General features: G+C 42.9%; 1 protein-coding gene across 2 annotated transcripts in view; it reads left to right on the forward strand.

Annotated features, from left to right (window-relative positions):
- Positions 1–4,699: 4,699 nt before the first annotated feature.
- NUP35 (nucleoporin 35) overlaps positions 4,700–23,942 on the forward strand; it is a 32,294-nt gene continuing 13,051 nt past the window's right edge. Inside the window, exons 1-4 of one of the 2 annotated variants that reach the window (XM_089680852.1) lie at positions 4,700–4,834; positions 8,319–8,474; positions 11,394–11,521; positions 16,652–16,715. In XM_089680852.1, coding sequence (XP_089536978.1) covers positions 4,768–4,834; positions 8,319–8,474; positions 11,394–11,521; positions 16,652–16,715 — 415 coding nt within the window. In that variant the 5' untranslated portion in view covers positions 4,700–4,767. The remainder of the gene's footprint in view (positions 4,835–8,318; positions 8,475–11,393; positions 11,522–16,651; positions 16,716–23,942) is intronic. The other variant, XM_089680853.1, reaches the window with a different exon arrangement.

The following is a 23,942-nucleotide window of genomic DNA, read 5'->3' on the forward strand; positions in this document are numbered from 1 at the left end:
TGTCTAAAAATGCCCAAAATGTGTATAGAAGCCAGTGAGTAGAACAAGCCTGCCTATTAGTTGCACAAAGCCAGAGGTTTTCATTGTGCACCATTATAACCGCCTCCAGCATCCTAACAACCAATGACATTATCAGTTGATAAGGAGGATGTTGGTTGTGTGCACAGCATCCTTACTTGACCTCTCCTCTGCCCCTCTCCAGCAGTGCTGGGGCCATATTAGCTGACTGATGGAGAAAAACTGAGGGAGAAGAGAAATGCAGGAATACTAGTCAGTACCAGTGTGCAAAGGTGTCTGCTTTGAAGAATAAATCACCTCTAATGTTGGGTGTCTTACGTTTGTGGATGTTGCTGCGTTATATAAAACTATTAGAATAGTTTTTTACATTTTAGAATGGGGTGCCTTGAGACTGTCCATAATTTTAAAGGGTGCTTCGAGACTGTCCATAATTTTAGAGAGTGCCTTGACATTGTCCATAATTTTAGAAGGTATCTCAAGACAGTCTATAAATTTAAAGAGTGCCTCGAGACTGTCCATAATTTTAGAGGCAGCCTTGACATTGTCCTTAATTGTAGGTGGCTCGAGCCTGTCGATAATTTTAAAGGGTGCCTTGAGGCTGTCCATAATTTTAAAGGGTGCCTCAAATGAAAAAAAGTTGAGAAACACCCCGACTGGGTATCGCCACCAAGACGCTGCTTCCCTAGCTCTGGAACATGAGGCAATTGACTATAGCTGTAGCTACCCCAACGAACTAGACAACACCAGTTTTTGGAATAAACAAGAACTTGTTTATTAGAGAAACACATTGAATTTATACAGAAAACAACCAGATAAGAGATAATCATATTATCACAGACAATGCCCACATTGACAGGACAAGAGAGTCCGGTGCCCACATAGGAACACAAAATACATAGGAATACATTATACATAGGAAGCCAAATGTTACAATGGTAGTGAACAGCTCGTTCTGGATAACTTGAAAACACAAGAAAACACAGGGTTCTTTGGGCAATGTTTCTCTTGGTTTGCCTTCCAGCAGGACAACGACCCTAAACATACAGCCAGACCTACAATGGAATGGTTTAGATCAAAGTATATTCATGTGTTAGAATGGCCCAGTCAAAGTTCAGACCTAAATCCAATTGCAAATCTGTGGCAAGACTTGAAAATTGCTGTTCACAGACGCTCTCCGTCCAATCTGACAGAGCTTGAGCTATTTTGCAAAGAAGAATTGGCAAAAATGTCACACTCTAGATGTGCAAAGCTGGTAGAGACATCCCCAAAAAGACTTGCAGCTGTAATTGCAGCAAAAGGTGGTTCTACAAAGTATAGACTCGGGGGCTGAATAAAAAATGCATGCTACACTTTTCAGAAATTTATTTGTAAAAAAATTGGAAAACCATTATTTTCCTTCCAGTTCACAATTATTTGCCACTTTGTGTTAGTCTATCACATAAAATCCCAATAAAATACTTTTACATTTTTGTTTGTAACGTGACAAAATTTGGAAAATTTCAAGGGGTATGAATACTTTTTTAAGGCACTGTGTACATATAGATATATATATCTATATCTATCTATATAGAGATATATATATATATATATATATATAAAATATATTTTCATGTGACAACACTGAATAAATGACACACCAAAACACATCAAAAACGCACTGGAACGCACATGTCCCTATTTACATTGAAGAAAAAGAGAGGGGGAAAAATTAACATAATACATAAAAAAAACGCACCAGAATGCATCAAAAAAGCATCAAAAACACACCAGAATGTGTCAAAAATGTGCATGCAGAAACGCATTCGGACTGCATTTCTATAGTGTGAACCAGCCTTTAGTGTATTGTGGGTTAAGAAATATAAACATTGTATACTTTTCAAAATATTAATATATTTAATGACAATTTACATTTAAATTTCTGTGATTTATTTATCTAAGGCTCCATTCACACTTTGCGACTTTTTGAATTGGTGCAGCTCAGATGTGACTATGGCTATTGACTTTGGCGTTGACTGTTGCACAACTGTTGCATTGATGATATTAAGATGCGACTTTCACGAGTTTACATTGCAGTCTATGGCTCTCAAGTTGCATGAACGTCTCATCAACGTAGTGCAGGAACCTTTTTAAAGTCAATGTGACTTTAAATTGGTTGTAAAGGCTCAAGGTTTTTTAACTTCATGCATTCTTTGCATGAAGGTAAAAAACCTTTTCAGTGCAGCATCCTCCCCTACTCACCTGTAGCAATTGTGCACACATAGATGGATGCGGTCATTCATCTTGCTAAGGATCCTCCATCTTGTATCTCTCTTCCTCCAATCCCCCCTCCCTCTCTGTTGAGTGACACATGGTCCATGTGTGCTGGGTTCAGAAGTGCACAGGCTATCAGGCACAGCGGGCCAGATTCATGGTTATAAATCCCAAATTAGCTGGTGCCCGGGTGTCTGTTAGCATCTCAATCTGAGATAATCGTAAACCCATAAACCAGTCCTTCACGGGACTTCAAAGGATTTCCAGCTAGCCGTAAAACAGACAACACATTTAAAACCCACTTTTGCATATAATTTTATATCTGGAGATGGGAAATAATTACAAAAAAACCAAGCATATATTCGGATAGCTCAGTTTAATGCGAGTCGTCTGATATCTTACACCCCTAGTTGAAGTCTACAGGAGAGCATAAAGCCATATAGTTCTAGCTGGAATAGTAAAATATGGCATGTTTGATATCTAGACGTTCAGCAGATGATTCTGCATATTAATCTACCCGTGGATAGAATGTTACATGTACCTAGGGAAGGTTATTGACCCTGGTATAACTTCTGAGGGATTTTGGTTCTAGCTTGGGTCTCCGCCTAGACACCCCCTCCCCAAATAAGGTGATTGGCCCTTGGCTTCAGAGACACCCCCTGCTGGAGGCCTACCAAATAGGTTGTCAGGCCTGAGGAAAAAAGTTGAAGAATTCTCCCTTTTAACATCGGAACCAACTTAGGAGACGGTACCCTTTTGCCCTGAAACCTGATCTGCTTAACCCAGGACTTTTGGCAAGTACTCTACCTCTCTAAACTTCTTTCTGTTATCTCTTTGCTGTGTTATTGCTCTCTGTATTTATATATATATATATATAGGCTACATCTTTTTCTGTCAGTTTTTTTTTATTGCACCCTTTTGACCTTTTTAGTAATAAATCCTATTATCTGAAAAGTGTTGAACTGTTTCTAAAGCTCTTTAAGGCAAACTAAGAATCCCTGTCTCTGAAGAGCGCTACTGTGTGTTTTAAACCTCTATATATCTCGGCCTGCGGTGACAGTGGTATACAGATGATTATTCAAACATCATAGTGTTATTGCTAATATTGGCAAGTTTCCTCCTTTTCTCTAAAAAAAGGCAGTGGTGGCAGTGTGAAGGGTTAACTGCGTAATTAACCTGACCCAGTAACAATCGCTCTCAGGCTCCTGGCACATACATTATGGTCCATTAGCTGGAAAATCATTGTGCAGGGTGTAGCTGAGCGTGGCATTGTTCTGCACGTGACAGCGCGGTTTTAGATTGGCTAGCCCTTCGGTCACGAGTTGGTGAGAAGGGCTAGGGTCTGACGCCATGATCGTCACATCACCTATGCCCCCTCTCGATGCAGTACTGTGCACTGGAGTCTTAGCTATCCCGAGACTCCCTCTCCTCATTGGCTGAGACAGCAGTGGGAGCCATTGGCACCCTTTGCTATCAATCACAAGTAGTGAGCCAATAAAGAGAATGGGCGGGACCAAGCCACAGCTCTGTGTGTGTGTGTAAATGGACACAAGGAGCGGCAGCTTGGAATGCTTCCATAGCAAGCCTCTTGCTGTGGGGGCACCCAACAGGAGGGAGGGTCCAGGAATGCTGGCAGAGGAGCCAAGAAGAGGAGGATCTGGGCTGCTCTGTGCAAAACCACTGCACACAGCAGGTAAGTATAGACATGTTTGTTTAACAAAAAAAAACATTAAGCCTTTAGTAGAACTTTAAGCTGCATAGATTAGAATTGCTTCCAGTGAAATACATGGCCTGCGACTTGTCATGCAACTTTATGTGTCCAAAATCGCATGACAAGTGGCATAAGTGGTTGAGACACCCCACTTTTTAAACATTTTAGTTCAGAAAAATGATTAACAGAGCAGCTCCTAAGGGAGTGAACTGCGGAGGAAAAAGAAGTTCTGGAACCTTTTCTAAAACCATGCAGCACAATGTGTAATTGTACACGTGTTCCTGTGAACATACGTGACCCTAGGCTGTACACAACGCAGAGATCCACTGATATGTGCTCTAATCAGCCCTCACAGCGCTCTGTGTAATCATTTACAGAATTCTGGGGCTTATTTACTAAAACGGGAGAGTGTAAAATCTGGAGCAGCTCTGCAGAGAAACCAGATTCCAGGTTTTAATGTCACAGCTTAATTGAACAAGATGAAGTTAGAATCTGATTGGCTACCATGCCCAGATGCACCACATTTTGCACTCTCCAGTTTTAGTAAATCTCCTCCCCCCCCCCCCTTGGTGTCACAAAGGTTGGTGATCACCGATCTAATCCACAGACATGTCACTGCAGAAGTCCATCATGTGTACAATGACCCCCAGCACACGGTGCGCGTCTCATTACGGCCGCTAGCTGGCGCTGATCGGCATCATTTAAACCTCCGCCTGTGCTCGGAAGTGACGACACTCCGGGACTTCCCGGCGCTCAGCTGATTTCTCCCTCCGAGTCGCTGGGTTTGAATGCGGTGGGGTGAGCCGGTCCTCCCAACACACAGAGGCATGGCGGCGTTCTTGCTGGAGCCGCAGGGTGAGTAGCGCCGCTGTATGGCGGGCAGGCAGAGCCGGCATGGCGGAGTACAAGAGAGCGCCTCGTGCTGGCCCTCCCCTGTCACTGACACGTGCTGCTCCGAGGATAGAGGACACAGGCCGGCCCGAGGAGCGGGAGAGTGCAGGACTCCGCCAATCACAGAGCAGGATCACACTGCGGCTAGTTCTAGTTCGTGGTCATTGAAGAGACCCTGTCACCATTCACTCCTGCACGGCTCTATCCCCTCCTCTGTACACAGCTGAAGAACCCGACACTGCTGGGAGCCCGGCCTGGAGGTGATGATGGCAGAGGACTCAGCTGTCACTCAACTGACATCCACTCCCATTCTTCACCCCTCCCCCAGCAGATGTATAAAGAGAGGGGTGGAGGAGCCGGGCCAGCACACAGTAATGTAGGCCATAGACGGTTGGTTTTCGGCCAGATTTTGGTCCGAAAGAATAAAAGGCCGATATTCGCACTGTTAGTGGGGCAATGTCAGCTGATTTTTGTGGTTCCTCCTCGTTTCTTTTGTTGGTCATGCTGGAAAAGTTATGAAAAATGGCCGATTTTCATAAGCATTGGTGGCAACAGAACGACCGATTTGTTTTTTGGCTGAAAATTTGGTCAATAAACGAACCGTCTATGGTCTGCATAATTGAGAGGGCTATAATGTGCAAGAGGGCTGTGCTAAGGAATGCTGTATCCCTGTTTACATAAGTGTTTTGTCCAGGTGGTAAAACTAAGTGGCTGAGTGCTTTTTAAAGGGAAAGTTCTTGGGGGGGAGGAGGTCAGGTACTTTGGTTTTGACAGGTACCCACCCAGATTGCCTAGACTGAGGTTCCCTCCCTTCACTCCCAGTCTTCTGGGACACATCACAGGTCCCAGAAGGCTGCAGGACTGTTCACAAAGCTCAGATCATGAATGTGAAGCTGCAAGGAGTCACAGCCAACTTCACACACTCGGGATCTGAAGACCAGCAAAGAGCCAACCCAGGTGAGGACCGCTCTGGATCCGGGACAGGTAAGTGACATATTAAGTCAGCAGTTACAGTATTTGTAACTGACTTTTATATTTTGTTCCTGAGGTGAAGATCTTTTTTAACCACTTGCCTACCGGGCACTTATACCCCCTTCTTTACCAGGCCAATTTTCAGCTTTCAGCACTGTCGCACTTTGACAATTGTGCGGTTATGCAAGATTGTACCCATATGAAATTTTTATCTTTTTATTTTTTTCTTTCTCACAAATAGAGCTTTCTTTTGGTGGTATTTTACTCTTCACTGGGTGTTTTACTTTTTGCGCTATAACAAAAAAAGTGCAAAATATTTGGGAAAAAAAAAGTTTCTTTCTATTATAAAATTTTGAAAACAGGTAATTTTTCTCCTTTACTGATGTGCGTTGATGAGGTGGCACTGATAGGCAGCACTAATGAGGTGGCACTGATGATGGGTACTGATAGACAGCACTGATAGGTGGCACTGACTGGCGCAATTGCTGGGCACTGACTGGCAGCACTGCTGGGCTGCAATGATGTGCACAGGTGGGTGGCACTGCAGGGCACAGGTGGGCGGAACTGGTGGGTGGCACTGCAGGGCGCTGATCATCAGTGCCCTGATGATCGGTGCCGATCCCTGCTTTGACAACTGCCAGTTCTTTGGCAGTACTTTTCTCACGATCTGACAGTGTGAGGAAAGTGCAGCCGAGAACCGGCAATTGCATTTCCCTGTGATCAGCGTGTCGTTGGACACGGCTGATCACGTGGTAAAAGGCCGATGTGATCGGCCTTTTACCACATCACGTGATCAGCTGTGTCCTTAGGACACAACGATCATGGAGATCGCCAGGGGCACACAGGAGAGCGCGTTCTGGGAGGATGTCATATGACTGGCCGGCCGCCGTCATTTGGCTATCTGCGGTCGGCAACTGCTTAACCTGCTCCTGCCAGCTGTACGCATATATGTGGCCCCTGGACAGGTGAGCTTTAAAAGATAAGTTCACCTTTTGCCAAAAATATTGCAGGTTAAAAATATTTTAATTTATTCTTTGTTGCAGGAGCCTGTAAAGCATTGCACCATCAACCAGCAGATCACTGGTGCCATCCAGGTGTCCTGCAGACCTGTCAGTATATCCGCTTGTTTGTACAAGATGCATGAGCAAGCAGATATACTGATAGGAAGAATCAATGAATTACCACACTGTGAATGGTTGGCATGGCTGTGTGGGCGGAGCCCTATATGGCCACGCCGTTTTTAAAAACTGACGGCTAGTACAGGGAATTTCTCCCTGTACTTCCCTCACGGGAGGGGGGAATCAAGCAGCAGCTGTAACATTGGGAACATGTTCCCAAAGGTAAACTTATCCTTTAACTCTTTGGCATCAAGCTTACACAAATGTTGGGCCTTGGCGCTGAGGGGCCGCATATTTGTGTACCTAAAGTAAACAAAAGATGTGGCGAGAACACACTCTGGCACATGTACTGGTGCCTCACAGAAAGGTCCAGATTGCTACATGTGGTCAGGAGCTTTCCAATCATGTGACCGCCATGACCACCAATCACGGCGGTCACATGACTCTAAACTCCACCTCGCCTTCCAGCCTCACAAATTTCTTAAGTTTTGATGCAAATTGCTATGTTCTAGTACAGTTCTGTGTAGAAAAATTGCAGAATGTTTTGCACCAGAAACTGACTGTATTGATGTGAACTAGAGCCATTGGAATACAAGGAAAACACTGTGCATGCATTTTTGATGATGAGACTGTGTCTAGTGTGACTTATCTTTTAAAGAGCCAGGGGTGGCGACAACGGGAATATCATGCTGCCGCCACCTACTAAACTTGCCCCATGCACATTGAAGTGCATAGCAATGCACTGCAAACGTGTCTAAAGGGTGGGGTTGCGATGAAGAGGAATTTCAATGTGAATCCTTCTTCAAACAGGCATGCTGGAGGCAAAATATCGCCTCCTGATCACTTGCTATACCCATGTTGTGGGTCAATAGCATCACCCGTGTGGAAATGGTCTAAGACCTCCTTCCCACTGGCAATGACTTACATGTGTTTATAGGACATTTCTAAACGCATATACATGTCATTATTTTAAATTCTCATTTGCTCTGTGCGTTTAGAGAAAATGGAATTCTGAGCACCAGACATTAAAGTGATACTAAAGGCTTACATTTAAAAAAAAAAAAAAAAAAAAAAAAAAAAAAACTGTCCTACCCCATGTAGTGTTAGGCACCTCAGTGGCCAAGCATTAGCACTTCCACATGAATGCGTGGGTCAGCAGTTGTATGTATTCCATACCCAGAAGTATGTTTTCACTGTAATTAGTGGGGAGTGAAGGTAAATATAAGCTGTGGTGTGGATGCCATTCAACAAGAATCTGAGCTAACCTTACGTTGACAGGTGGCTTACTCTGGCTGTACAATACATTTTTGAATCATTGCTGGTTGTCTAGTAATATTTTTTTTTTTTTTTTTCTGCAGGTGAGCCAATGACTTTAGGATCACCAACGTCTCCAAAACCTGGAGCCGGTGCCCAGTTTTTACCTGGCTTCCTAATGGGAGATATACCAACACCAGTAACTCCACAGCCACGGCCATCCATGGGAGTAATGGAGCTACGTTCCCCTATGATTGGAGGTAATGGAAAATGCTTTTCAAAATTACTATTGCTATTTGACCCCAGTAATGGACAAAGGTGCATGCTTCTATTGACAAAAGAAGGCCTCTTTGACTTGGGCTGCCACAGTCTTCACTAGCTTCGTGCTTCTTCATGGTACAGGTTGTTACTTGTGTCAAGTTGAGGACAGAGTCTGGCCAAAGAGAATGAGCATTGTGGCCACTGACCTTCATCTAGCCACAAGTACCTAGGAGGCAGCCGTTATTCGTTATGGCCAAGCACCATCCTCTGCTCTGTCATTTCACCAAATGGGGCAAAGGAGTGTTTTGCTAATAAACACTAGACCGTCCTTTCTCAACAGGATTCAGCGGGACCCTGGTGGTCCTTCAGTGGTTGCTAGTGGCTCCATGAGCAACTTTTGAATTTCAGGTAAGTGACCGCTGATATCAGTTATATTTATTTTTTAGCTGGCTGTAAGAAAAACCTTTTTGAAACCATTCACCAATGTAAGGAGCATTCTTCCTGTCTATCATTTGTGTAATGAGAACTCATTTGTTTTTTTTTTGTTTTTTTATCATCCCCCACATCCCATCAGTGTAAAAGGGCACTACACTAACCACCACTGTAAGTGGGTACTCCACTGACCACCAGAGTAAGGGAACACTTTTCCACTGACTGTTAAGATTCGGGAACCCTGCAATTTTCACTGCCTCTTACATTGGTCATCATTCTTTTAGTTTCATTATAATTGCTGAAAATTAACTTGAGAAGCCCTGTGTGTGAGTGTGTGGTTTCTTGGCCCTGCCCTCAACCCACCCCTCCGCTCCCTCCTTTATAGTATTTGAGTGGCAGAAGCCAATGGCCCAGCTTCTGTTTTGAGGTCTGTGGGAGGAGAGCAGCACTACTGCTCTTGGGCGCAGTGCTGGATCAAGATAGGACTCGGGTAGGGGGGCTGGGGGGTTGCCGATCATGGAAGACCCTTTTTTTTTTTTTTTTTTTTTTTTTTTTTTTTTTTTTCTCTGCAGACCTAAGGCCTGGGGAGGAAAGGTCCCCAAACCCCCTCCCCCTGGGGGGGTAAACAGCTGAGCTGGGGAGGGCAGGCTGTAACCGGGGTTATTCGTCCACGCCAGGGGACCCAGTTGATTGGAACTATCCAAGCACAGGGGACAATCGTCCTTCCTCCCTCTTCCGGGGCAGCGGGGAGGAAAGTCCAGGAGAGGACTGGGTCGTGAGGTGGCGTCATAGTGTAGAATTCTCTTCAAAACATTGCATCAAAAATGTACAAAATTTTATTCCTAAAGATTTTGCTTTGCCATGAATTGCCTTCTTGGTGAGTTTGTGTTACTGTAGAGAGATTTCCCCAAGTATACTGGGAACTGTGTTTGCTTAAGCTGGTTCAGACACAACCAATCCTCCAGCTGTTCACTTGTACCATTCTTGTGCCTTAGTAATCCATGCATCCTAAATAAACATTTGCTGTAAAAGGTCACTTGTACTGATGATGCAGCCCTTGTTTGCTTATTTAGCTTGGCTGTCTTGGGTGGCACTATTTTTCCTTCTATAAACCACTTTTCATTGTTTCCCTTTGGATTGCTAGTTGCATGTGATCATGTATTTAGCATTAGTGCATACATACTGCAAAAATGTAGAAGAAAAAAATTTAGCTCTGTGGTAAAATGTATAACCACTTGCCCACCTGAGGATTTACCCCCCCCCCCCCCCATCCTTCCTGACCAGGCTATTTTTTTCTTTACTTTAACTGACAAATGCGCGGTCATGCAACGCTGCACCCAAATTATTATTTTTTTCCCATGAATTGAGCTTTCTTTCGGTGGTATTTGATCGACCAACAATTTTGAGAAAAAAAAGTCCCCGGCTGGGACTCGGTGATCGGCGGCGTGGGTAGGGCGTGCGCCCTTCTACCCGGAATTGCAAAATCACGTGTGTGTGTAATATATATATATATATATATATATATATATATATATATATATAGATAGATAGATATAATTTTGCGCTGCCCTGTAGCAGTATATCTGTTGTAGGGCCGTCGGGAAGCAGTTAATCAGTGTAGTACTTTGTTTTGTGGCGCAACACCGTACTTTTCTGTCACCTGTCTTGCCCCTTCCCGCCAGCCCTGATATCCCTTTTTTTTTATTTGTCTGTGCTCAAAGAGCTCAATCAGTGACCACTGTGATTGGCTGTCAAATGATCATGAGCGGGTTCCGCCAGCTACCGATTGTTAGTGGGGACCAAAATCTCTATCTGCGTGCTTTTGGCACAGAAACATCAGTCACCCAGTGATGCATATGTTTTGGGTGTGGGCAATAAAGTATATGTGAACCCTCACCTTGTAAAACAACCCATTCAGCTTAAAATGCAAAACATTTGTGTATAGATGTATTTAAAAAAAAAAAAACCTAAACACACTTCACCCCCCCCCTTTTAAGGGATCCCATACCCTCTGTTCTCAGCTGCAAAAGAGCTGGGGGGGAGACAGCAGTAAATCGATCTTGGGGGGGGGGGGGGGGGGATGGGCAAGTCTGATCTTTGCAGAAAGGTAGGTGGGCTGAGTTCCCAGCACCGCTAGAGAACTGACCATGCTATGTTCTCTTGCTTGGTGTTGGTCGTTTTTAATAGGAAAGCAGAGGGACTGATAGGAACATCAGGGGTTTCACACACAGAAAGAAATACAAAGAGAGCAGGACACGTTTTCATACAAGTACATGGTACAGCAGGCACATATCAGGAATATGAAATGTTGGGTTTACATAAAGCCTACCCTTTTGCCGCATGTGTTTATGCAGACAGCAATGGGGAAAAAAAAAAATGTTTAAAGCTATCGGTATACTTCAGCAGCTTTGAGAGGAGGCAGGGAAAGTCTCTTTAGCCTTTATAATGTGTTTTATTATAATTTTTTTTTTTTTTACCTTTTTTAGGTGGCTCCCCTCCTCAGCCTGTAGTACCATCTCATAAAGATAAGAGCGGTGCTCCTCCAGTTAAAAGCCTTTATGATGACATCTCAAGTCCAGGTCTTGGGTCAACGCCTCTTAATTCCAGAAAACTGGTACGTTCACTGCTATTTCTATATGTAGCTCAGTTCTATAGGCCCCGTACTCCTAGTCAGCAGGTTAAGCTCTGTTAGTGGTGGTGGTAGTAGTAGTATTGCAGCCACAGGGATATAGGGGACTGATAATCATGAAAGCGCTGGTTCACCAGCAGCTGTGGCTGAATTGTCCTTTCCTTTCTGCTGATATCACATGGCCAATATCTCTGTACTAGATCATGTGTTGAGCTCTGGAGGAATTGTGGTTTCTTCATTATTGGCAAGTATTAAAGGGATACTAAAAGGTTAAAAACTTTTTTTTGTAAAAATAACAAACATGCCTATGTAATTATTATGCTCAATAGAGATATGGAAGCTGTATACGATAACTAACTTGTTAAGGTCTCAGCAGTTTGGTTTCATGAGCAGTGTTCCTATTCCCTCCTACCCCATTGCAAGCTATTGAATTTGTAGCTGTAAATTTTAAGTAACTTCAAAAGAGCCTCTTATCTTAATTAAAACACAAATAGATGCCAGGGTACAAGGCTGTAAACCGCTAATTAGTCTAGGCAGGATGTCTGTTTTCCATGAACCGTGGAAAACACTTTACTCTGCCCTATCGTAAAACAATAACTCAGCCAAGCATTCACACCTGACCTGTGAGGCCATTGGAGCTCTAGGAATGCAGAGCGTGCCATAAAACGTCTATTCCACATGTAACAATTCCACATACAAGTCATAGAATTCAGCAGGAACAGGGCACGTTAATATTTGGTATATATTTGAATAGGGAATATCCTACTGAACAAATCAAGGTCATACATGACTGTTAGCACATAGAAAAGGGGATAAAGCAGTCTCTTCCCTCCTGGGTGACAAAGGAACGCTGTTTGGTATCCCTGGGTTCGAAATATAATTCTGAATAATAATCTGCCAGTTGCTAGAATGCCACCTGCACATTCTGGAAGTTTTATTAATATGAAACTGTAGTTAGGATGGGACTTGGTCATAAATTTGGTGACCCAGCACCCATCCCCTAAAGCGGATGATTGGCCAGTTGTTCTCAGGTGACACTTTGCTATCATAGAAAAGAGACTGACCGGATCTAATAAGAGAGCTCTCGTTTAACATCAGCCAAGGAACATCTTAATGGATTTGAGAGCCAAGGCAACGTCTTTGCTTGGACAATTCCTAAATCTAAGGACTTTGCAAGTATTCTGCCTTCTTAACTCCTTTTCTTTTATTTCTCTGTTGCTTTTATTGTTCTCTTGATGTCTGTGTAACTTTTTTTTTTTTCTGTAAATATTTTAATTGCACCATTGTTACCACTTTAATAATAAACCCTAGTTTTGAAAAGTGTTAAAACTGTATCTAAAGCTACTGTGTATATAATAATCCTTGGAATATACTTGTCTGTGGTGACAGTGTGTATTACAGACATTTATTGTTCACATTTTGGTTCTTGCTAACTTTGTGAAGGCTTGATAGGCCCAAAGCTATCTGGTGGCAGTTTGAAGGGTTAATTGCATAATTAACCTAACCCAGTGACAATCACTCTCATGCTGCTGGCACCTAGACTGGTCCAGTGAGCTGGAAAATCTTTGTGTAGGGTGCACCTGATAATGGCATTGTTAAGCAAGTGTCAGCGCGGTGTGAGATTGGCTGGTCCTTTTGTCACGAGTTGGTGAGAAGAGCAGGGGTCGGGCACCGCATTGCGCCAGCCTATACTTAACGCCTCTGTGTAGTGGTTTTGCACAGAGTAACCCGGATCCTGCTTTTCTTGGGTTCACTGCAGGCTCACCTTGCTCCTCCTTTCTGTTGGGTGCCCCCACTGCAAGCGGCTTGCTATGGGGGCACCTGCTGCTGTGTGTTCAGTCACACAAGGACCTGCAGCTTGGCCTCGCCCCCCTCCTCATTTGGCTGTGATTGACAGCACCTGGAGCCAATGGCTCCAGCTTGCTGTCTCAGCTAATGAGGTGGCAGAGACCTGGGACAGCTGAGGCTGTCCAGCACAAAGCTGGATCTCGAAGGGGCTCGGGTAAGTATTGAGGGGACTGGGGGAGATGTTGCACACAGAAGGTGGGGTTTTTTTTTTTGTTTGTTTTTCTTCATGCATAGAATTCATGAAGGTAAAAAAAACCTTGAGCGTTTACAACCACTTTAACCTTTGGCAGGCTTTAGCTTAACATTCAGAACACAAATATTCCCTAGTAAGCCATTTGTTAAAATTCTCCCCCAAGCACTTGCATTTCATAGCTTTGAATGCTTCTGGTTCCTGTTCTCCCAGTGTTGCTTTTCTGAACTTCGGTCATCACAAGAAACGGTTAACAGGTGACAGTGCAACCTTGAGACAGTTTTGCTAGCTTGGAGAAGGGAGGGGTAAGAAGTAGGAAAGCACAAAGAAAGTGCTTTGCCATCCTAGGTTACAGGGCTATTGATGCGCACACAGTGTGGGGAGACACCAATGTAGTCCCAGCATGCAAAGGTGGCTCCATAGGTTGCTGTAAGAGGAGCCACCCTAAGATGGGCAACTTGGGGCAGTGGTCATAGCACCAGCCTAAAATAGAACTTGGGCAAAGATTACTGGTCATTTTACACGATATTGCATATACAGGAATGTACATTTACATGCATTTTTAATAGCGTTGCCTTGTATTCATATGCATAAATATTTGTTGCAGTGAGTGCAAGGTGCATAGAAAACTATTATCACATCTGTGACCTGCATTTATTCAGTGCAGAAAAATACAGGTCACTGGACGTGGTGTGAACCAGCCTTAAAGTGTTACTAAACCCCGGACCCTGCATTCACTATATCTGGTCTCCCACAGCACACACAACATGGAAATGCAATTATGTTTGTAAGTATAAACTACTAAATACATTTTCTCATCAGCAGTATATAGCAGTCTTGTGACATCTATCAGTTTTTGGCTGAGCACTGGTTAAAGCTTGTAGTAGAAGTTTCCATTCTACTCTGACTGTTATGAGGCTGCATAACCCTTGACCCTCTGTCTGGACAGTGCTGATTGTGCTGCTAATCACATGCACCCTCACAAAAAAAGAGAAAAACCTCTAGAAATTCACACCAAACTGAGCATGTGCAGAGTGACTCCTAGGGCTTTGTACCATCAGCAGATGTATTGGGGACAATAAAAGGGGAGGATCAGGGAAGTCAGGATCAGACAGCCTTTTTATGCAATGTGTAGGATTAACCCCTTAGGTTGACAGTGAGTATAACAAGCATGCTTTACTGCATATACACACTGATTCTACTGTTGTAGGTTTTGTAACACTTTAAAGAAACTGCATACTCTGTAAGTGATTAAATCAGCTGCTGACGGTGCTAAAATTTAAAAGTTTAAAAATCAGTTTGTTGCAAGAGCTACTCTTTCCATTTTTTTTTTTTGCACGTCAGGATTAAAATCTTAAAAAGTACACTGATATGTTATCTGCTTCCCAACCGTTCTATAGCCGACAGACTGCTACAGCATGGTTGTCTGGCAGGGCATCCATGGACCGTCTCCCAGAACACGCCTTGGGTGTTGTTAGTGATAAGGTGAAAGGCCAATCACAGCAGTCTTTTACCACGTGATAAGCTGTGTCCAATGACACAGCAGATCACAATGCAAATGCTTTTGCCGGTTATTGGCTTCACTTTCCTCAAGCTGTCAGTGTGAGGAAAGTACTGCCGATAACCGGAAAATGTGACGAGATTTGCACTGATTTTCAGTGCCTCGTCATCAATGCACATCAGTGAAGGAGAAAAAGTACCTGTTTGCAAAATTTTTATAATAAACACAAAGTCCATAAGACATACAGAGCTGCATATCGCCCCATCCCCCCCCCGCTCTCTCCTCACTGGCTGTGATTGATTGACAGCAGCAGGAGCCAAAGGGCTCCCGTTGTCTCAGCCAATGATGAGGAAGAGTCCCCAGACAGCAGCAGAGGCAGTCTTGCATCACTAGATCGGAGGATGCTTCGGTAAGGATTGGGAGGGGGGGTGGAGAAGGTGCTGCAGCACACAGGTTGTATGGTTTTTTTTTTGTGGTTTTTTTTTTTTTTTTTTCTTTTTTTTTTTTTTCAACCTTCATGCATAGAATACATTCAGGTAAAAAACCTTGAACCTTTAGAACCATTTACATTTTTATTGCATATAAACCATGAATTACCCATTATTATTATTATTATTATTATTTTTTTTTTTTTTCTTCTAAAGTGTGTGTGTGTGTGTGTGTGTGTGTGTGTGTGTGTGTGTGTGTGTGTGTGTGTGTGTGGTGTCTTTTTGTAAAATATAAAAGATGAAGGTGCATTGGGTAAATGCCAAACAAAGGTTTAATATTGTTTGCACCTGGGAAACAGCAAAAGATTCCAGTGCTTTCAAAGCCTTTACCGTGTTGTCACTGTAGAGTTAACTATGAATAATGGCCCTAGAATTGTTTTGGTCCAACGTGTACAGGTCTGTTAGACCTGTAATGTCACCTCTGCAACCTTTGTTTGTAGCCAATCAAGCACAGGTCATACTCTGTTGGCTTTTACCTATCCAAGGAGGTTGAGAATGGACAACACTGAACTGGGAAGTGATCAGAGCTGGTTGCTTTCAGATTCATTCATTAGATGGACAGTTGGCGAATGGGTGTTCACTCATCTTCCTGCTGACACCTGCCATGGAGAGCCCAGGTACCCAGGAGGGACAGGTGAGCCCAAGACACATGGTGGGGAGTGGCATGGTACTGTACATGTGGAAGTGATTAGTGGCTCTACTGCTACTAGAATGCCAATAGATGGCTGTTTACATTCTCAAACTTCCAGGTGCGATAGCGTCCAGGCGTCTGTTTACAGCTTAACGGCATTTTTCCGTAAAGGACATTTTTCACCATCCATTAATGTACAGGAGCATGTTAGGCAGAATAGGGAACAAGTAATGTTTTAGTAAAGTGGAAAGATGTTTAATTGGAAACACTTGCATGGGGGAAGATGGTGGATTCTTTTACCATATACACTTTGAGACATGTATTTACTGTTCTGTGCATCATAACAATAGTAGGTTGAGGAACCCTCCCTTCATTTAGTATGCAAGTCATTCTTGTTAGCTCCATTTTTAAATGTGTTTTTTTTTTTTTTTTTTTTTTTTTTGTATTTTGTTTCTAGCAGCCCAGCTTTTCTACACTACAGAATTCTCTTTCTGGTGTCATGCCGTCAACTCCAGGTGCAAGTAAGTTGTTTGTTCCCATTCACATAGGTCACATAACTTACCTTTTCTATTTGTTTGTTTTTTTGGGGTGGGTTTTTACACAGGACTATAGCCTATCCCGGGTGTCGGCAACCCGCGGCTCTTTTTCACCTTTCCTGCGGCTCCGGAGCACACTGCCCACCAGGTGACAGGCAATAGGGTTGGCAAGCCGCGGCTCTTTTAATGCAGATCTTCTGTGTGCCGGGCGCCCGCTGGCAAACATTGGCTGTCAGGATGTAGGCGGGGCAGCCCGGATGTAGGCGGGGCAGCGTGACGAACTCCTCTCCTCTCACAGTCCGCCCTGAAGACCAGAACGGCGCGGGAACCCAGCGAGAGGAACGCGCGGAGCAAAGGTAAGTGAATTCACACAATATGGGGAATGAATTACTATAGGGGGGATGAATTACTATAGGGGGGATGAATTACTATAGGGGGGATAAATTACTATAGGGGGGATGAATTACTATAGGGGGGATGTATTTTCAGTTTTAAAAATGTTTCTCTCAAAATAAATTTCAATCGTGGTTTTGGCGAGATTTGGCTCAGTCGAAAAAAAAGGTTGCCCACCACTGACCTAAGGCTATGATTGTGATTATGACGATACACTGTGGCCCTGATTAACCCTTTGCTTACTGGGCCCTTAAACCCCCTTCATGACCAGAGCGTTTTTTGCAATATATGCAGTGTCGGATTTGTTTTAAATGTTGCAATGGTTTTGCGGCTCCCAGTCTTTTTTTCCCTCTCGGAAACGGGTCCAAGTGGCTCTTTATGTCTTAAAGGTTGCAGACCCCTGGCCTATCCTAAGCAATTTTAAAGTGTAATTTGGGGGAAAAACTACAGTAAAATGTATTTTGTGACAATGTAATACCCAAGCCTTGAGGTCTCTAAGCATTTTTTAGGACTGACCATGTCTACATCTGAGATTTGCTAGCACAGTACAGACATGGTTATTTACTGTAAACATAACTCCCTAATCCCCTACTTAAAAATCTTACCTAGCTTTCCCCTTCTATGTGATGTTAAATAAAAAGGTAAGTGGATGTTTGTTTTATTTAGTTTTGCGTTATTCTAGGTAGTGGTGCACCGAAATGAAAGTTCTAGTGCTGACAACAAAAATTCAAAATGCACTTGGCCAAAAACCGAAATGCACAAAAAAAAAATATATAATGTGAAAAAAATACACTTTGATAAAAAAAAACACAATATATATACACCAATTTTTTTTGTAAAATATGAAAGATGTTACGGTGAGTACATTCCCAACCTGTCACGCTTTAAAATTGCGCACGCTCGTGGAATGGCGTCAAACTGCAGAACTTAAACTAAATATCCATGGGTGAAGCTTTAAAAATTTCTACAGGTTAGTAGTGTAACGTTACAGAGGTCTAATGCGTGATTTATTGCTCTTGCTCCGACATTCGTGGTGATACCTCACGTGTGGTTTGAACACCGTTTACATATGTGGGCATGGCCTATGTATGCATTCATGCATTTTTAATCCCTTTTTTTTATTCTTATCACAAGGAATGCATGCATTAGTGACAGGTCCTCTTTATGAAGAGATAAGGGGTCAATAAGACCCCATATCTCTTCTCTGCAATGTAAAGCATTGATCTAGTGCTTTGAAAAAAAAAAAATGACCGGAAGCGACATCGCTCCGGTCCTTCAAGGGCATAGAGATGAGAGGCTATGTTTACTTCACAAATCTCTATGCCCAGCTACGGGTTTGTTCGATGGTTTCTCAGGTAAGGCTGAGAACTACCGAGGGGTGGGGTTTTTTCGGCATCTGTATCGGTGCTTTTTTTCATAATGGCCGATAGGGGAGTATTTCGGCCGAAATGTTTCGGTGCACCCGTAATGTAAGGTGAAGGAGAACTTGAAATAAATATAAAGTAGTTTTTATTTTTAGTTTGGCTACAAAAGTTTCCACCTTCCTATTGCTTCCTGCTGTCGTTATACAGCTGTTAAGAGGTGTAAAGGGCAGGCCTCAGATGGAAGTCGGTGTACTTAAAGAGGATACAAGATCCATTTGAAGACTACTGGTACTTGTTGTCGACACTTTAGCCCTGTTACCATAGACCAGTGATGGCGAACCCGTGGCACGCGTGCCACAGCCGGCACGCCGAGACTTATCTGTGGGCACGCCAGGAGAATCCAGCGGCGCGCTGTCTTCCCGGCTGTAGTGTGCGTGACAGCCGGGTCCCAAGAGCGCATGCACAAGAAGCAGTGCTCTTTGTGAATGGTAAGGCGGTACCTGGGACACATGACAGATCCCAGAAGCCGCCGGACCAATCACAAAGCGCAGCGCTTCTCGCGCATGCGCACTGGGCATCCGGCTGTCCGACGAGCGCCCACACTACAGAAGCCGGGAAGACAGCGCGCGGCTGGATCGAGGAACAGGTAAGATAAAAAAAAAACTCTGCGGAAGTAAGAGCGGGTACCTGTCAAATTCAGGTACCCGCTCCCCCTCCCTCCCCAAAGGTCAGCAGTCATCCCTGTGCTGTCCCCGCAGTCTCTGGTCATCCCTGTGCTGTCCCCGCAGTCTCTGGTCATCCCTGTGCTGTCCCCGCAGTCTCTGGTCATCCCTGTGCTGTCCCCGCAGTCTCTGGTCATCCCTGTGCTGTCCCCGCAGTCTCTGGTCATCCCTGTGCTGTCCCCGCAGTCTCTGGTCATCCCTGTACTGTTAATTAGTTTGCACTACTGTACGAGTTGTTTTTTCTAAACCAAAAGCTCGATATTCAGGTTTCATTGCAGTGTTGGCACTTTGAAAGAAATAAGTTGGTTTTGGGTTGCAGTTTGGGCACTTGGGCTCAAAAAGGTTCGCCATCACTGCCATAGACCTTTTCTTAGCAGAGCCAGGTTCAAGTTAAGGAATTTCAATTTACAGTAGCTATAGTATGTCTGTCTGAAAATGCTATGATTTCTCCAAGATTTTAACAAACATGGGTAATAAAGACCCTTCAGACACATTTGAAAAATAAATGTACTCCCAGAACAAGCTTACCTGCTTAGGGTTTCATTTTGTCACCTTGGTATAGATGTAGAACTTGTTTCCCTAATTTTGATCTTGGATCTCCTTTTGCTTGTCTAATAGTAATGCAGGAGAGGGATCTTAAATACAAACCTTTCGGTTCCTTGCGATTTTTCTCCTGCAGCTAGGTCCATATAGATTTGGACACAGGCTCAATGTTTTTGTGTTTTTTTTTTTTTTTTTTTTTTTTTTTTTTTTTTTTTTTTTTTCAGGAATTTACCAAAACATATTCAAGCTATAGTTCTATCACGGATATGGGCTGAAAGTGCACACTCTCAGGTTTAACTTGAGGGTATGTACATCCAAATTGGAGGAAGGGTTTAGGAATTACAGCTCTTAGCAATCCACCCCCCCCCCCTTTTTTGTTTTTTTTTGTTTTTTTTTGTTTTTTTTTTTGTTTTTTTTTGTTTTTTTTTTGTTTCTTCAAGGGACCAAAAGCAAATTGACAAATGAATCAAAAGCTGTTTCATGGCCAGGTGTGGGCTACTCATTTGTCGTTTCTTCATCAATTAAGCAGGTAAAAGGTCTGGAGTTGATTCTAAGTGTGGTATTTGGAATATATTGCTGTGAACCTACATCATGCATTCAAAGGAGCTGTCCATGCAAGTGAAACAGGCCATTGTAAGGCTTCAAAAAGGAAACAAATCCATCAGAGATCGCGGCAACATTAGGAGTGGCCAAATCAACAGTTTGGTACGTTCTGAGGAAAAAAGAATGCACTGATGAGCTCAGTAACATAAAAAGGCATGGACGTCCATGGAAGAAAACAGTGGTGGATGATCACAGGATCCTCTCTATGGTAAAGAAAAACCCATTCACAACATCCAGACAAGTGAAGGACACTCTCCAGGAGTTAGGCGTATCATTGTCCGTCTACAATCAAGAGAAGACTTCACGAGAGCAAATGGAGGTGCAAACAATTCAAAAGCCAGATTAGACTTTGCCCAAAAAAAAAAAACTAAAAAAGCCAGACCAGTTATGGAAAAGCATGCTTTGGACTGATGAAACTGAGATTAATCTGTACCAGAATAACGGGAAGAAAAGTGTGGAGAAGGCTTGGAATAGCTCATGTTCCAAAGCACACAACGTCATCTGTAAAACATGGTGGAGGCAGTGTGATGGCATGCATGGCTTCCAGTAGAACCGGGTCACTGGTGTTTATTGATGAGACAAAAGCAGCCGGATGAATTCTGCAGTATTTAGAGATACTGTCAGCCCAGATTCAGCCAAATGCAGCAAAGTTGATTGGATGGTGCTTCTCCGTACAGATGGACAATGATCCAAAACACTGCAAAAGCAACCCAGGAGCTATTGAAGGAAAAGTGGAATATTCTGCAATGGCTGAGTCAATCACCTGATCTCAACCCAATTGAGCATGCATTTCACTTTCTGAAGGCAAAACTAAAGGCAGAAACAAAGAACTGAAGACCGCTGCAGTTAGAGCCTGGCAAACCATCAGGGTGAAACCCAGTCTTTGGTAATGTCCATGGGTTGCAGACTTCAGACAGTCATTTTCTCAGCAACAACATTTTTATTTATGATTATATTAATTTGTCCAATTACATTTGATCCCCTGAAAATGGGGAGACTGTATTAAAAAAAAAAAAAAAAAAAGTTGCAGTTCCTAAATATTGTACTTGAAATTTATGTTCAACCCCTTGAATTAAATCTGAAATTCTGCACTTCAAATTCATTTGGATTGTTTGTTTTTTGCTTTAATTTATTCTGGTGGCATACACGGTCAAGTGTGAAACTTGTGCCTGTGTCTATATATATATATATATATATATATATATATATATATATATATATATATATATATATATATATATATATATATATATATATATATATATATATATATATATATATATATATATATATATATATATATATATATATATATATATATATATATATATTTAGTCAGGTCCATAAATATTGGGACATCGACACAATTCTAAAATTTTTGGCCACCACAATGGATTTGAAATGAAACGAACAAGATGTGCTTTAACTGCAGACTGTCAGCTTTAATTTGAGGGTATTTACATCCAAATCAGGTCAACGGTGTAGGAATTACAACAGTTTGCATATGTGCCTCCCACTTGTTAAGGGACCAAAAGTAATGGGACAGAATAATAATCATAAAGCAAACTTTCACTTTTTAATACATGGTTGCAAATTCTTTGCAGTCAATTACAGCCTGAAGTCTGGAACGCATAGACATCAACAGACGCTGGGTTGTTCTTGGGGCATTTTCCCTTCAGTTTTGTCTTCAGCAAGTGAAATGCATGCTCAATCGGATTCAGGTCAGGTGATTGACTTGGCCATTGCATAACATTCCACTTCTTTCCTTTAAAAAACTTTTTGGTTGCTTTTGCAGTATGCTTTGGGTCATTGTCCATCTGCACTGTGAAGTGGCGTCCAATGAGTTCTGAAGCATTTGGCTGAATATGAGCAGATAATATTGCCCGAAACACTTCAGAATTCATCCTGCTGCTTTTGTCAGCAGTCACATCATCATTAAATACAAGAGAACCAGTTCCATTGGCAGCCATACATGCCCACGCCATGACACTACCACCACCATGCTTCACTGATGAGGTGGTATGCTTAGGATCATGAGCAGTTCCTTTCCTTCTCCATACTCTTCTCTTCCCATCACTCTGGTACAAGTTGATCTTGGTCTCATCTGTCCATAGGATGTTGTTCCAGAACTGTGAAGGCTTTTTTAGATGTCGTTTGGCAAACTCTAATCTGGCCTTCCTGTATTTGAGGCTCACCAATGGTTTACATCTTGTGGTGAACCCTCTGTATTCACTCTGGTGAAGTCTTCTCTTGATAGTTGACTGACACACATACACCTACCTCCTGGAGAGTGTTCTTGATCTGGCCAACTGTTGTGAAGGGTGTTTTCTTCACCAGGGAAAGAATTCTTCGGTCATCCACCACAGTTGTTTTCCGTGGTCTTCCGGGTCTTTTGGTGTTGCTGAGCTCACCAGTGCGTTCCTTCTTTTTAAGAATGTTCCAAACAGTTGTTTTGGCCACGCCTAGTGTTTTTGCTATCTCTCTGATAGGTTTGTTTTGTTTTTTCAGCCTAATGATGGCTTGCTTCACTGATAGTGACAGCTCTTTGGATCTCATCTTGAGAGTTAACAGGAACAGATTCCAAATGCAAATAGCACACTTGAAATGATCTCTGGACCTTTTATCTGCTCATTGTAATTGGGATAATGAGGGAATAACACAAACCTGGCCATGGAACAGCTGAGAAGCCAATTGTCCCATTACTTTTGGTCCCTTAACAAGTGGGAGGCACATATGCAAACTGTTGTAATTCCTACACCGTTCACCTGATTTGGATGTAAATACCCTCAAATTAAAGCTGACAGTCTGCAGTTAAAGCACATCTTGTTCGTTTCATTTCAAATCCATTGTGGTGGTGTATAGAGCCAAAAATGTTAGAATTTTGTTGATGTCCCAATATTTATGGACCTGACTGTGTGTGTGTGTGTATATGTGTGTATGTGTATATATATATATATATATATATATGTGTGTGTATGTATATATATATATATATATATATATATATATAATTTTCTATCCTGATGTATCATTGCGATGGTATAGTCCAGTAGTAGCGTTGCTTCTTCACAGCCACCGCTCAGATTCAAACTTGTGATTTTGCACAGGAGGAGCAATTGGGTTACGTAATACTATGTTAAACTATATGTGGAACTTCACCCAAAAGCGGAAGCTCTGCTTGTTTGCCTTCTCCTCTTTCACATTTGGCACATTTTGGGGGAAATCGGTACTTGGTTTTGATAGGTACTCCCGGATAAGATCTCCCCTCCAGTATTTGTAGCTGCTGACTTTTTTAATTTTCTGGGGGAGGTTGGAGCTCCACTTTAAGGTAGATTGAGTAAACTTTCTGAATGTATCGAAGCTTTCATGGTTCGTACATGTCATTAGCAGTTAGTTACTTGATATTGTCTTTGCCTGGAACTTAAATATACCTGTGCTTCCCTTCACTGGAACGAAGGGGCCAAGCCTAACCCCTAGAAAAACCCCACACCATAAACAACCCCCCCCCCCCCTCTTCACCATATTTATACATTGCACCGTACAGTCAGGCAGCTGCCAAACTCAGACAAGTCCATCGGATTGCCAGA

Source organism: Staurois parvus, unplaced genomic scaffold, assembly GCF_062004578.1.
Source record: "Staurois parvus isolate SC_StPar_1 unplaced genomic scaffold, SC_StPar_1.0 ptg000251l, whole genome shotgun sequence".
NCBI classification, from domain to species: domain Eukaryota; kingdom Metazoa; phylum Chordata; class Amphibia; order Anura; family Ranidae; genus Staurois; species Staurois parvus.